Source organism: Phocoena phocoena, chromosome 9 (assembly GCF_963924675.1).
Source record: "Phocoena phocoena chromosome 9, mPhoPho1.1, whole genome shotgun sequence".
Lineage (NCBI taxonomy): Eukaryota > Metazoa > Chordata > Mammalia > Artiodactyla > Phocoenidae > Phocoena > Phocoena phocoena.
Genome location: NC_089227.1, coordinates 27,749,847 through 27,765,670, shown reverse-complemented (window position 1 = coordinate 27,765,670; position 15,824 = coordinate 27,749,847). Strand labels below are relative to the sequence as shown.

At 34.8% G+C, this 15,824-nt stretch overlaps 1 protein-coding gene across 1 annotated transcript in view; it reads left to right on the top strand.

Annotated features, from left to right (window-relative positions):
• Window positions 1-4,579, top strand: part of SEMA3D (semaphorin 3D) — a 132,917-nt gene extending 128,338 nt beyond the window's left edge. Inside the window, exon 17 of the mRNA XM_065883698.1 lies at window positions 4,154-4,579. Within this exon, the coding sequence (XP_065739770.1) occupies window positions 4,154-4,579 (426 nt within the window). The remainder of the gene's footprint in view (window positions 1-4,153) is intronic.
• Window positions 4,580-15,824: the final 11,245 nt, after the last annotated feature.

The window sequence follows — 15,824 nt, the reverse complement described above, 5'->3', positions numbered from 1 at the left end:
AACTAGCAAGTTAATCGGTCCCCAAGCTTCTGTTGAACTTCTGAGATCTGAATAAATAAAAGAGGCAGTACCTTATACCATTTGTGATAGTAATTTTTCTGTGGATTTTTGAAACATTTTAAAAACATCTTCAAATATTTGTATTTTTCTATCTGCAGGTCTTCGTTTTGTTTTTGTTGCTTTTATTATAAAAGCAATATAAATGGTTTTGAAAATAAACAACTATGAGACCACTAAGTGTAGATAAGCACAAATACTATTCTGATGTCTATTCCACCTTTTTTTTTTTTCCTACTTACCACTACACTACAAGCACTTTCCCCTGCCATTCAATTTTAATACCATGTTTCCTGTCCCACATCCCTGCCATCCTGATGACACAGTCATCCACAGATGTTCCATGTTTTATTAAGTTCACGTAACCTCTTAAAAAAAGCAATCAACTTTCCTTTAGCTAAATCTTTCTCTACTTGTCTATTTTCTTAGGACAAATTCTTAAATGTAAAATAAGTGAGTTAAAGACTTTAATTATCTTACAGCTTTGGATAAACAACTGCATATTGCTAATTTCTCATCAAAATCACCATATTGGTAAATTGCCTTACATATCATTTGCTTGGTTTATGTTGATATATTCACTTAAAAATTATTTTAACAAACCCCTTTATATTATAGATATTATCATTTTAATGTTATGCATATTATATGTAACTTTTTATTGTTTTCTATCTCTAAAAATTTTTGTGTGTCCCTAACACACACAAGTTTTATGTTTTATATAGACAAATCTATTGATTTATATCTATATTTCTCACTTGTGCTTAGAATTTCCTTCCCCAATGAAACAGCAAATATATATTTTCTAGTCATTTTATGATTTTATTTTTACAATTACAGTTTACATTTTATATTTACATTTAATTAAAGATATTAGTTAATCTAGGAGTGAGTTATGTATTCATTCGATTTTTTTTCTTTAAATAATGAGCCAGTTGCCTCGGCACTATTTTTAAATAAGTCATCTCCTATGTTTGTTGAAGAAGGGAGATATTCTTGAATCCCTAGTCACTTCCAAGACACGTGCAGTGCTTTCGCTATGCAAGACCTGACAGGTGAATTATATGCAAAGGAATTACCATTAGGCTGCTATTATCAGAGAAGGAAGTCACTGACCTTTACCTGCTGTTTAGTACCTAACTGTCCTTTGTCCCTTACCATGTTTCTCTTTTCACTTCAAATGAATTGCCCTTCACTGAAGATCTACATTGAATAATGCCAAATTTATTATCCTTGCTCACATTAAGCAAATGGATAGTTGACCCCGGTTCAAGCATGGTTTTGATATGTAAGGCTGAGCAGTTTTTACTTATCACTTCTAGAGTGAAGAAAATTCCATGAGTTTAAATCACTGGTCAGAGATTACATTATCTCTTTGTAGAGGAGCTGAATTTTCTAAATTGACTGTGCTGACATTTCACTGTCGAGATGCAGTCTGCATAATGCATCCTATTCCAGCATGGAATGAAAGCACTACAGAGAATGGGAATGTAAAGTAGGCAAATGTTAATCAACCACTTAATTTCTGGGTCACAGATTTCTATCTCTAGACTGCAAAAATCCTATGAAAATACATCAATTCAAAATGTGTTTTATTAGAGATACCATTTCATGAAAGGCATAGTTTTGAAATTTTAGGAAGAGAAAAAAATCACTTAAATGATCTAATAAATCCAAAAAGAAATTCATTAAAGCAAACTTTTTATCTGTAGGTCAAAAATCAAAAGAAAAAGTAAGCATTCCATCAAAGAAAGGAAAGGTGAAGGACCACGATGGAGTAATGAAATGTCAGGTGTTTATGAAACCCTGAGTCCTGTTAGGGACAGAAGTAGACTGGAAAGGAGGGAAGGGGGCCAGACTTCAGAGTAAAATAACATAAATGGGACACAAAAAGAGAATAGCAAAAATAATGATGAAGTGTTGCATAGTATGTGTGAAGTCACAAAGTCATCATTCCTTCCTGTCAGAAGCTTAAAAAAGGACAATAAAAACTAGTGACTCAGAGCTGTGACAGTCTCTAAAAGCCACATTAAACGCAGTTTAAACATTAGCAAGAATACCAGCTAGGAAAGAACATCCAGAGATGAAACGGAACGGAAGTCACGCACTTTGGTCATCATGCTGGTAACCACAGGCCATTTTCCGTTAAAGAATTACAGAAGTAAAGGCTTCAGAACATCACCTCTCCAGCAATATGGCAGCAGTCTATGATGCTGCTAATAATACTTCACACTCAACCTTCAGAGAGCTTTACTTTTAACACCCCAAATACACCGTACGCTGTGTCACCAACTTGATAAATGGGACACCAATTGGGGAAGATAAATGAGTAGTCGTAGGAAGCAGAGCAGACAGGGACCAGAACGTGGGCTGTGGAGTCAGAGTTTCAATTTCATGTTCTAAGATATATTTAAATGAAAAAACAATAATTCCTACAATAAAATTATTTAAAGGAAGATATGTAGTATGTGTTACATTTGAGATTGATATTATTGTTTAAGACTGATCCTTTAGAGCTCTACCAATTCAAATTCCCTTTTATTTTTGGCAGCAGATGCCTATAGTTTCTGAGAATGTAAGTTACTTCAACATTAGTTTGTATTACAGTAGCATTTAAAAATATGTGGGCCTTTAGATAAATCCATTAGGAAAAAAGAAAAAAATCTACTACACACCAATTCACCAAATGGGCAAAGTAAGGGAAACAAACAAACCCCTGATGGTGTGGATTCGTTGTAGCGCAAGGGCAGGGCTGGAGACCATTCAGCCTCATTAACCAGGGATCTGAGCTGTGACCTGCCTTTGGCCTTGTGTGGTACCCCGCCAGCTGCACTTCTCTGGCATAGAAGGTGGTTGGCCATATACTTGTTAGTTAACTGGGCTGGTAGCCAGAGATGTTTCTTTGCCTTTTCTCATATTTCCAGAATTGGAGGGATTTTTCCTACATATTTTTCACATAAAGATGCAAAGTATAGTCCACCCACTGTGAATAAATTTAATTTAGCCGTCTTTATGCCTCCTTGATTTCCATCAACTCTAAGTCTACAATACAGGGGCAGATGTGTAAACTGGGAAATCTTCCAGACTTCTTTGTTGTTATTCTACTTAATGCTGAGCCGCTCAACAATACCCAAATTAAACAGGGCTCTTGTGTCGGTAAACATGCCTGTAGTTTATTGAAGATAGGTTCTCTATTCACACCAGACTGGAGGCCAGGCAAGCTTAAATGTTTGAATTGTCTTTCAGTACTACTGCTTCAAAGGGCAGAGAGCGTCACATTTCAGTGGAGGTTCTTTTTGTTCATTGAGCTTTCTCACACTTGAAATCACATTACCATGTTATAGTATACTGAGGTATGGCAAATATTTCCACAAATGACATAGTCTAAAGTATCATACAGACATAAAGTATCAAAATTCAATCCATAGTAAAAAGAGAAATTCAGCTTTAAATGTTGCTAAACTTCTGACTATATGGTCCTATTCAGTACAGCCCTGACATCCAAAAGGCTGTATCCTCCATGCCTTTCCACTTGACTTTTAATGAGTCACCACTTACAGTTTCCATAAGCGACTCAGATCATTTATTTGGCAATATCTAGCAAACATTAAATTCCTTTTGGAATGACCGCTCTCTTCTACGTTACAGGTAGTGGTGTGCACTAAAGCTCTTTTTCTACACAATGACCGTCAGAGTCACATTCTAGCTCTGAAATCCAGAAACAAATTGGTGTTCTTAGTACACCAATTAGTATCTGAAATCTTTGTAAAGATGGTCAGTTGATAGTTTCCAGGTTTACTTCATTAACTTTCACCGCTTTTTATTCCTATCTGTAGACTGGAAGAAAAACTAACTATATTCCAAAGGCTCCGTTAGATGTAATAAGATGCAACCATACATCTGTGGGGGCTGTTACTTTAGTTGAAAGAGCGTTTAGTCACTCTCTTCGACTATGGCTGACAATACTATGCTTAATGACAGAGAGACAGGGATTGTATCTTTTAGGTTCAGCTAAGTAAAACTATGTAGCCTCTTTGCTTTTGTTCATAGCCCTCTCTGTTTCTCATTTATTGCCTACATTTTTCCAATTCTGCAGTTGAAACCCGATGAAAGGATCATCAAAACAGAATACGGGCTACTGATTCGAAGTCTGCAGAAGAAGGACTCTGGGATGTATTACTGCAAAGCACAGGAGCACACTTTTATCCACACCATAGCGAAGCTGACTCTGAATGTCATTGAGAATGAACAGATGGAAAATACCCAGAGGGCAGAGCACGAGGAGGGGCGGGTCAAGGATCTGTTGGCTGAGTCACGGCTGAGATACAAAGACTATATCCAAATCCTTAGCAGCCCAAACTTCAGCCTCGACCAGTACTGCGAACAGATGTGGCACAGGGAGAAGCGGAGACAGCGAAACAAGGGCGGCCCAAAGTGGAAGCACATGCAGGAAATGAAGAAGAAACGGAATCGAAGACATCACAGAGACCTAGAAGAGCTTCCCAGAGCTGTGGCTACATAGTTTTCTATTTAATTTAAAGAAAAAGAATCCTTCACCTGCAAAAATACTGTCTTCTGTTTTACTCATCCTTATATTAACTCATAAGAGCTTTCCATGGAGTTCTGCTAAAGCACAAGAACAGTAGTCTGAATAAGACTGTATCTGGTGGATATGGCATTAGCAAGGGCAAACCATTCATCTGAACCAATTTTCCAAGAACTAAACTTACCTGCAAAGTATCAGAATTATCTCAAAAGAGGGGCTTTACATTTGTAAATGTTTTACACTCTGAGTTTTTGAATTTATTATGTTACATAAATAACTGAGCTAAGAAAGTGTCAAATTTGACATTGTAATAAGGTGCTTTATTTCCCTTGCATGGCCTTTAAGCACGGAGTTGACCATGCAATCGTGCTATATGTTCTTATGAACAGATACATCATTCCACTCTAGAACTGGCTACCTAGTGGTAGGATTGGAGGGAAGACATAAGATACAGCTCACATTATCAACAGGAACTTTCCCAGTGAGCCATTCACTCTTGGTGCATGGTTTGGGAATTTGGAGAGGTGCATTACTCCTTTCAGACTCCAGGGGTTACATTTAGTGTCCTGGAGCATTGATTTACTGAAGGGCATAAATGTTCCTCCCAGGATTCCTTATGACTTGTCAGGATAACAGGTTCACAGAGAGAAGCTGGTGCTCAGTTATGTGTCTTTAGAATATATGCTGAGCTTTACAGGGACAGAATGCTTAATATTTTAATAGGATATGGGAAAGCATTTTAATAAAATAAGGGAAACATCATGATGTATACTGCATCCTAATGGGAAAGCACGCAGCTGGGATTTGTTAAGAGAAAGAAAGAAAGACAGCCATAAATTCTGGCTTTGGGGAAAACTCACATCCCCATAAAAAGGAAGAACAATCACAAATACAGTGCGTGAAATGTACTGTAGCTTTACTCATTGGAATATAAGTAGCTGCCAATTTGTAATCCATCTGTTAAAAAAAACCCTCTAGATTATAACAAACTGCTAGCAAAAGTCTGAGGAAAAGTAAATTTTCTAAAGGATCATGGGAAAAATGAATACAAATTTATTTACAACCAATGGGATTTCAGTATGTACTTCCTCTCTTTTTTCTAAAAATGCATCATGCTCTATAAATTATTTCTATTTACTGCCTTATGCTCTCCCAAATATTGGATTATTAGATTTTATTTGAGTGAATAGGAAAAAACAATATATACATATATAGAGAGATAGAATTAGGTAGACAACAGTGGTGGGGAGTGGTAATACTATATATTTGTTGAATAACAGAACAAATGCAAAAATTTTGACAACGGAAAGGGTTAAATTAACTCTTTGACATCTTCACACAATCTTTTTGCATTTCTGAGATTATATGCTGTAATTCAAGTAGCATTGTTTTAGTAATTTAATAATAAATAAGCCTACTGCATGTAAAGAAAACAAACTCACAACATTAACATAAACATTTTTTCACATTTTGTTAGCACTTGCAAATGTTTCCAATGTGTCCTTTCCTCTGAATATGTATGGTATGTTTCCTGCCTGTTTAAGAAGGACTCACCTTTCCTTCCTATGACACAAAACCCTTAGCCTTCTTCTGTTTTGCCTTTTCATGCCGTTTTTGGTGTGAAATGAAAAATTAGTCACTTCCTCACATGGAAGGCAGCTTTTCAGAAAACTAAATAGCAGACATAGCTCATTTCTCATGCATTCTACGTGTCTTGAAAAGAAAAGCCTGTGAGAACCCTGTGATTATAGGGCAACTTATTACAGAGTTCAGTATCACGTCTGTGACTGGCTTTACGCTCAAAACGTTCTATCTTGCATTCATTGTGTTTGCATTGTTTACCTACTCAAAGTAGTCACACTGATCTATGAGGTTAAGTCACCTTTTGATATGATACTCATAAATATGTGTAGATGTTTTACTGTAAGGAAAACTTAAGGAAGATAGTTTTTTTTTTTTTTAAGTGAACCAGAACAAATCACTCTATTAAAAAGTAATTCATAAGAATAGTTGTAGCAAGATCAGACTGCTAACAAGAGTGTTTGTAACTTGATTTGCGGGCTCAAAATGTTCCAGGAACTCATAGTAAGCTCAAAGCTCTAAGTAGGAACATGTTTTTTAAAAGATTTCCAAATATTTGTATATCAGACAGTAGTGATCAAATTATGGATGGCTTTGGGAAAATTTCATGAAGCTCAAATGTTAGGATTGACTTGTGAAAATAAATTTGGTTTTCATCAAAATATGAATGTCCAAGCCATTTTTTAATTAATTCTTTCTAATCTTAGTTATTCAGAAAAAATTGGGGGGGACATTTTAATTCACAGCTAATATTCTGGCTGCTTTGGATCTAAAGCTATTAATTTATGATAATTAAAATATATTTGAAATATTGTTAGTAAAATAAAAAGTCATATAATAAACCATATGGGCAAGGATTTATGTGTATTTATAAAGACAGAAGACATCTAAGCTACTATGTTTAACTTTTTAATCTTTTAATTGCCTCGAACACTTAGAAGAACAGTGTGAATATATTAAATCTAGAGATGAGATACAATATATATACTTCCTCACCACTGAAAGTTTTTACCAAATTTTCTCTGAAATAATGAAAAATGAAATTACAGTTAATAGTTTCAAATATTTTGCTAAGCAATCAGCTCTTTATGGAGAGGTCTTAAAATGTCTATGTTTATTCTTGGGTTTATATTTTTTCCCCTGTTTTGAATACGTATGGCTCTGACTTGCATATTCTCATCTGCATTTCACACCAGCTATTTCTGCTGCTAAATGGAATCCTGACTGTCTGCATTCATTTACATTCAGTTTATTGGGAATGTTAAGAGTTTGTTTAGAAAGGGATAGTCTAAATAATTAATTTATATATAAACTGTTTCTTCCCCAAAGAGCTCGAAACACTACATTCACATTACTGAATAAACATTTTTGAAAACCAACCAAATTATTTAAGAAATGGAAAACGGTCACAGAGCAATTTAGAAATTTGCAAAAGCCACAACAGTAGTGAAAAAATTATAATTCACACCATACCTCATCCATCCGCTGACTAAATAATGCTTATTTACAACATGCTGCGTGCAAAATGGTCTTACTCTTGAATTTTTCCTTTGGTCTATGTTTCGGTTCTTTACATGCTATTAATTTTTGTTTCTGCTGAACTGTGTAGACGCAACTAAAAAATAAGTTTACAGTTGTCGGTGCCTGTTTTTCCACATTACATTGAAAATTAAATTTTCAAGGACGGTTTGGTAGCATCCAGATGTCTACAAAATACTAAATTGGACCAGAGCATTAATTAAACACTGATACTTTAAATTTAAATATGATATTTCATATATATCATAAATGAAAGTAGAAATCAAAACGGAAATAGCTTCCCTTTAGAATTTGTCTTGGACAACATGTTGGAACTCATTAGCCTTATTGGGAATGGATAGTTTAGTAAAAAGAGATATTTGAAATGTTTTTATAGAAAGAAATATTTTTTTCTCACAGTAAATGACCACAGTATTTAAATAATTTAATTTGCATGTGAGATTAAAAAATGAGATCTAAAATTCCAACATTGTACACATTGACAGTGCAAAGACAGGAACATGCACATGACTTATACCTCTCATTTAAATATTTTGTCCTATAAAGTATTTATGGTAAGTTTGATATAGGTGATTTGGGGGTGTAGGGCAAAAATCTGTCACTTAATTGTGTAATTTAATTCTTAATAACTGTAAGTGGTTAGCAATCTATTTTGAATTTGTAGTCTTGCTATTTTAAAAGAAATGTAGTCTTGTAATCTAAAATAATGGCAAGTTGTTAAGTGTATATTTTGGTTCTATTATAATAAAATACAAACATTAGTGTTCTGTGGTTATTAACAGAATGTTGGTTTGTGTGCAATTTTGTTTTCAAACCCTAAACATGGTAACCAGATTTTATACATAGACTCGCACTAAATCAAACACCAAGGAAAATATTTCCTGACAATTTTTAGTGGATATAGTTTGCACTGTAAGTATGCAGTAATTTCCCTTATGAAAGAAAAGAATAAGTTTCTCTCCCCAATTAATACAAGTATTACAGTTAAGCTTTACTGTGATTTAAATTTAGACTTTGGTAGACTGAATTAATATTACTACTCCAAGTAACTACTTTTAAGATTTCCAACTACCATTCTGTAAGTGAAATTTAAAACTACTCATCGATGTGTTTAGTACTGTATGAGTATACTTCTTTAAAGGCAGAGGCTGAGGTTTTTGTTTTTGCTTTATAAAGACCTTTCTTGAATTTCTTTTAGAGAAAATTATATTTCTTGTTAATTTGGTACACACATAAAGGATATTTTGTGTTTACAAAGAGATATTATGATATCCCCTCCAACCTTGTGATGAAATAAATTGTAGGGATGTTGTATAGAGAAATGTCACGTTTTCTGAGGGCTCTGACAAGCTTCGAACATAAGAATTTATAGTAGTATATATACATAACATCTTTAAAAGAAAAAAAATGTATATAGGGCACTCTTAGGTGGATCATGTCCAAGCTGTTACTATAAATAAAATACAACAGAAGATTAATAATTGAAAACATTCCAGTTGTATTTGTTTGAATATAGAATGTCACGTGAGTGATTCTCAAGACAAAAGAAAGAGAAGTTTAGCATTTGAGAATCAAAAGCATCTATAACCACACAACTTATCCTCTTTAACATGATTTGCTAGTCCAGGAAACTCTTGCCTAGGAAGATGAAGCTGCGAATAACTTTATTGTTTGTTTCAGAAGCTCATATACTTTTCATTCGTGTATATACTGCTACAAACACATCTTGGACAGGGATTTGGCAATATCCAATGAAGTGTAAAATGCACATACTCCAAGAACCAGCTTTTCGCAATTAAGTATATACCCTTGAGAACCCTCTCCACATGTGCAGTAATAGGCATTTTTAAAAACATTTATTGTAAGATTAATTATATTAGAAAAAAGAGAACAATCTATATATTCTACAAAAGGAGAACGGATAAATTGAAGTATAGTCACTAAATGGATACAGAAGTTTAAAATGGGAAAAAAAAAAGAGCTACATTCATCAACATAGAAAAACCTCAGAAACAATGTTAAAGGAATAGAATCAAGTACAGGAAAGCAAAAGGAATTATACTAGGTATATCAAGTTGAAAGAAGCAAACGATACTGCTTATGGATACATACATTCATATGTAAGCAGTAAACATAAAAAAAATTTCTGGAAAAGTAAGCACCATATTCAGAATATGTTTTTCTCTAAGAAATAAGAGAATGAGGACACAGGGAGCTATGACTGTTTCAATATATATATTTTTAAATCTAAACTCAATATTATATTACATATATTTGCAGGAACTAGTATATTTAAGTTAATATTTCACAAAGTTGGGCGTTGGGTTATAATTTAAATATATTACTCTCAACATAATTCTGTGTGCTTAAAATATTTCATAATAAAAAAGCAGATGAACGCTCTACATCTCAATAAAAGAACAGGTTAGCAGTAAAATCTAAAAAGAGAAAGAAAAAGACAGGGAAAGAGAGAAAAGAATAACATATAGAAATATTAGATATGCAGCCATCATAACAGATGCAACTTTCTAGTTCCCCTGACTCTTACATTATGGACTTTCTTGGACACCCTGATTATTTTTAAAATGTGACAGCTAGGACCTTGTTTGGCCTCACGGACCCTGGAATGATGCCTATTTTTCAAAGCAACGCCTTATTGTTATGGAAATGCCTAAGGCATCTAGGATATGGAACTATGTGCTTAACATGCCAAAGGGCTCCAGACAGCTGAGTTGGCCTTTCTTGGATTGAACAGTGTTCAAGATTGATATTTCAAGTAGACAGCTTCTTCTTTCTGGCTTACATATAAAATTGATAAGCCAACTTATGCTCTTTAGGTAAGCTGAAGAGGGACGAGAAATATTTATATCTTGCAAAATGTCTTTAAATGATCTCATGAACCGTTATTTTCTATTGGAAAGATTTTATATAAATATAATTCTCATTTTTCGTTTACTGTGGATGTTTTGCTCATGTGTAGAGATGGGTCAAAATTTAGCCCAACGTTTTTGCAGTTTGCAAACTCTCAATTTTATTGGGTCCTGTTAATGAGGGGCTAGTACATTTAAATACACATTGTATGAGTAGAAGGGGGCATATTCAGAGAGTATTCATTTAAAGTACATAAACTTGGATAAGAAGAAAATGAAACCAATTTACCAGATAGGAAGTTATCATTTAGAGTCAGGAAAGGGGTTGTTTAATGGGCCATATCCCTCTAAGCTTCTAATATATTGAAACAAATTACTATCAGGTAATTATCTCCAATTATCGAATTGTGTTATAATTGCAGCCCTTTCCTACAGGTCATTTTTACTATTGAAAAACAAATAAAAACTTCAAATCTCCTGTGGTAATTTGTATCGTTACAGTTAGTCTTTATAGACATTTGGAAGTAGTCTTAGGTTTCAGTGCCCACAGGCAAAGTTAAGTGTGAGAATAACCATATCTTACTCAGGTGTGGAAATCATAGAAAGCTGGCCAAGAAGTCAAGGGTCTGATTGTTAGGAACTTTATGATTCAGACGAGATAGAGATTTAATCCTGCAGACGGGGAGACATTTTGGTATTTTTAGTCAGAGACATGATATAATGAGATTTTCATCAAATCTGCATTTGAGAAATAAACATAAAGTGAAAAGTGACCCCTTAATTTCTATGTTTTGCAACTGGATGGATGACAGTTTAAAAAAAAAAAACAACAGGAATTATAGTGGGGAAAAAAGGAGGTTAGGGTGGGAAGATCATAGTTTCTTTGGGATGATTTGAGGAGTTTGGGATGTGAGTTTGGGATGATTTGAGGAGTGTCTGGTAGACAGTTTGATATACGGGTGTGATGCTCAGGAGAAATGAAAGCTGGAATTATTGTGTGCTCACTGGTATAAATGACAGAAGTAACATAGTAGGGGATTCAGTGAATACAAGCAAGTTGGGTGGTCATTTTAGCCTAAATTAGTGTGTCTCCTGATGTGGGTTATCATTCATTTCTCTGTACCTCAATGAGGTGTCTCTAAGGTACCAAACAACTTAAAAATTTATGAATTTTTCTTATATCTTCCACCAGAAACTAAATTTCTGGAAGACAAAATCTCTATTCTTAATATCTAGTGCAGTCTCTGGCAACTAAAAACCAGTTAAACCTGTGCTGTAAAACGACAAGTTTCCCTCAAAACTGTTATGATTCATCACTTAAGGAACTAGTAAGAAAAAATTCCCCCAAATGGAAGCATTTTCTAAAATTCCTACCCCATGTTCTGCTTTTTAAATCAAATTGGTAAATTGATGAAGGTCTATTTTCATTTTGAACGCTCATATCTGTTTTAAACAAAACGATTACGAACTGGTGTTGGTTTTTTTTTCCCTTTGATTCAGGTGGTCTCAGTGCCATAATCTACAAGGTTTAAACTGGTAGAAAGAAGGTCCATATCATTTGTAATGGTTGGTTTGTTGAAACACAAGGACTTTGAAGAGGTCTTTGAAGAAAACTTTAAACATTTAAGTTCGTAGCACAGTCAAGAATATAGATTTCTCTAATAGATATTCTTTGGTTAATAATATTTTAAATTATTTTATTTGTGCCATAGCATTTCCCTGTTCAATTTACATTAAAGAGCACATAACTCTTAAATGGAATCTTCTTGGAAAAACATTCTACTAGACCTTTAAAGTCCAGTGCTAAATGAGAGTAAACCAAAGTTATAACCCTGTTTATCCATTTTCAACCCTGTTTATGTTGTCTCAAAAATGCAGTTGAACTAGGCATATTGGTTACATTTACACATTTTATCAATCAAAGAGCAAAAGTTAATTTCTCTCACTGACTTAGAACTATTAAGATGTATTACGTAAGATGCATCATATATTTTATAAAGGGAAATATTGACATACGAGAGTTTCCGTTTTTATTTAAACTCAGGATGCTATATGTAACTAGAGCAGAAATCAGCTTTTCAAGGTCCTGCTCCTGAAAAACAAGCATTCCTAGCCATTGGCAAAGGTTAGAACTACCTGCTTTCTTTATTATATAACAAACAACAATCCTTTCTTTTGGACACTTAATAGTCATTAAAGCTACTCATAAATGCATTTATATAGCAGTGTTTTACATTTCTAGTGAACAAATTTAATTAACAAAAAATGATAATTCTTTTTGAGTATATGGAGAGTTGTCCGAAATTTATAAGATGCAGATGTATATCTGGGGAATCTCAGTAAGAACTCCACACCAAACACATTTAGAAACTCTCCTTTGTTTTCCACTTTATCTCACCAAGGGAGTGACTAATATGAAGTGGTTTGTTGCATCTCATGAAAAGATGGCAAATTGGATAAGGTTCGATTCGTGCTTCTCAATGTCAATATTATGGTGCCAGGGATGATGGGGACCAAAGGGAAATAAAAGTGCGCTCAATTCTTGTATTACTGGTAGGAAATAAAGATTTTGATAAATATAAGGAATCAGTAACGGTGAATTAATTGGAGTGTACGGCTTAAGGACAACCTCCATAAATATTAAAAAAAAAAAAAAAGAATGGGGCTCCATTCCAAGTCAACATAAACAAGTGGGGATTTATAGCTAAGAAACAGAGTTGGGGTCAGTGGATGGAAAATACTAAGAAAAAAACATCAGTGGTAAGGAGAGTCTCTGCCTAAACTGACTTGACAGGATTCTTGCTAAAACTGGGTGATGCAGGCCCAACAAAGACGGACACGGAGGTCCAAGATCAAATTAGTTGAGAAGAGGCCTTAAAGAAGCTTAAGGTTTGGTCAAGGAAAGTCTTTGTCAGTGTGGCATCCCCAAGCCCAGGAAGTGGGGTAGTGGAGGACGCTGGAATACACATGTGTACCCTGGGGTATTCACATGCGTCTGCTTGAGGCCCCTTGAAGTTCAGGAAGCAGAGAGAGTCATGGGCCTGAGGCCTCCATTTATACTCTTGCCCCAGCCCTGCAAATATAATGGGCTAGCTTAGATATGGGGATAAAATAAACAAGCAAATAAGCAAAGAAAAAGGATTTGCATGATCCAATGATAACAATGTGTGATGAACTGTGGACTGTAATCTACTCAAACCTCTGTAGCTGAGGTTACCAAGGGAGAGAAAGAGTGTTGCATTTGGGCAGACCAACAGGAGAGGACAGTTACTTAACTACTGGTCCATGGAAGATCTACCACTTCATGGACAAAAACATCCCACCATGAATGTGACTGTCTTAAAGAGGGTTCCCTCCTGTGAGGGTAGCCATAGTCCAGATTTCCTCCGTGGGTACTTCAGATGGCTATGTTCTCATTGGAATATTGCTTTTATTTTAGTTAATCTTCAAGTGAAATATTTTCCCCTAGACTCTTCCAAGATACTGGCCACAATCTGAAATATAGTTTCTCGGGGAAAATGTGATTTGAGTTTCAAACCGTGGAACCCAATAAACACGAAAGTTGCTAACACCCACCAATTACTGAATGCATACTAGGTGCCAGCTACTTTACAGACATGGACTCAGTTAATGCTCACAACAACACTTAGACGTAGGGATTATTATCCACATTTTTCAAAAGAAGCAGCTGAGACTGGCAGAGAATAAAACTGTGACCTGATGTCATTACAGGTAATACAAAGCTGCTCAGAGGCAGAACAAAAATTTCCATCCAGTCTGTCTGATCCTAAGTTCCAAGGTGTTAACAGTAACTGTGTTGTCTCTCGGCCCATTTCTAAATTGAAAGTGTCTATAATAAATATTCTCATTACTGCTATATGGAGATTTAATTTTGTTTCTATTTATTAACAGCTAATAATTATAAAAACTAATATTTATGTAATGAAATCTGCATTAAATTCTCTTAACAATCTAGTAAATACTATTTTAATTTATATTTATTAACAAAAAAACTCAATATTCCAGAGATTAAATACATGTTCCAATGATATTTACTTTATACATACTAATATAGGCATAGTTGGTGCCAGTTCTATGGTCTTTAGAAATATTGATTTATTTGTTTCCCACAACCTCGCCTGAACTAGGACTATTTTCATCTAGATTTTACAGATAAGGGAATTTAAGGCACAGAGAAGTGAAATAACTTGCCCAAGGCCCCGCAAGGGGCAGAGATAGGGTTTAAAGCTAAAGGGGTTGGGTCTGAATCATTCTGTGTCGTCTTACATCTGCAAATTGATAAAAACAGGGAAGCAATGACACTCAAGCCCAACCCATAAACTCTGCTCTGTGAACATCTATATTACATTATTAGAGTGAAGAAATTATACGTAGGATAATTTAGGTGACAAAAATTGTATAGTCATACTAATTTTCCATGTTGCAACATATGAATTCTTATTAACTGAAGTTGCTCTTTTTCTTCTGAGATGATGTCCATCCTTCTCATTCTCTGAATTAATATATTCCCATAGATTTGGAAAATGCCATCACAGAGTTAGGAAATGGCACTGAATTAACTGGGTAGTAGCTGAGGCACAGGTTAAAATATATGTTCATAAATTCAGTTAGTAGCATTATAGTTATTTATTCGTACTTGCAAAATTCAAGACTTTTTATAAACATTTAGTTACTTTGTATTTTAACATTACCCTTTCAGCTAAGATCAACTGCGGTTTCTAGGGTGAGTATCAAATAAGGCTCTTTGTTACCTCTGCGAGGGTCTGTTGGTCAAAAGTTACCGCACTTCTGCTTACGAGTAGGGTGATAGTGTCTGTAGAACTTAAGTGAATTATGGCTCCATTTTAGGAGGCATATTAGACAGAAAACCTCCCCTGGAAGCTCAGAGGACTTCATTCCATTTTTCCTTTTGGCACAGATTGCTTTTCTCCAGGGAGCCAAGTTTGTAATCGGGACATATGTCAGGTAACACTATCAGTAGGAGAAGCTGTGCTTTTCTGCAGAACAGCATTTGTATATATTCTGTGCTAACCAAGGTGCAGGGACTGGTTACGCCCAAATGATCGCACACAGAAGGGGGGAGCGGATTCCAAAAGAAAGTTGCGGGCAATTCTAAAACGGGTATTTATAAAAACAATGAGCTAGAGAGAACACCCTGTCCTAAGACTTTGAGTGACTAGGAACAAAATACAGAAAAAAATAAAAGATAA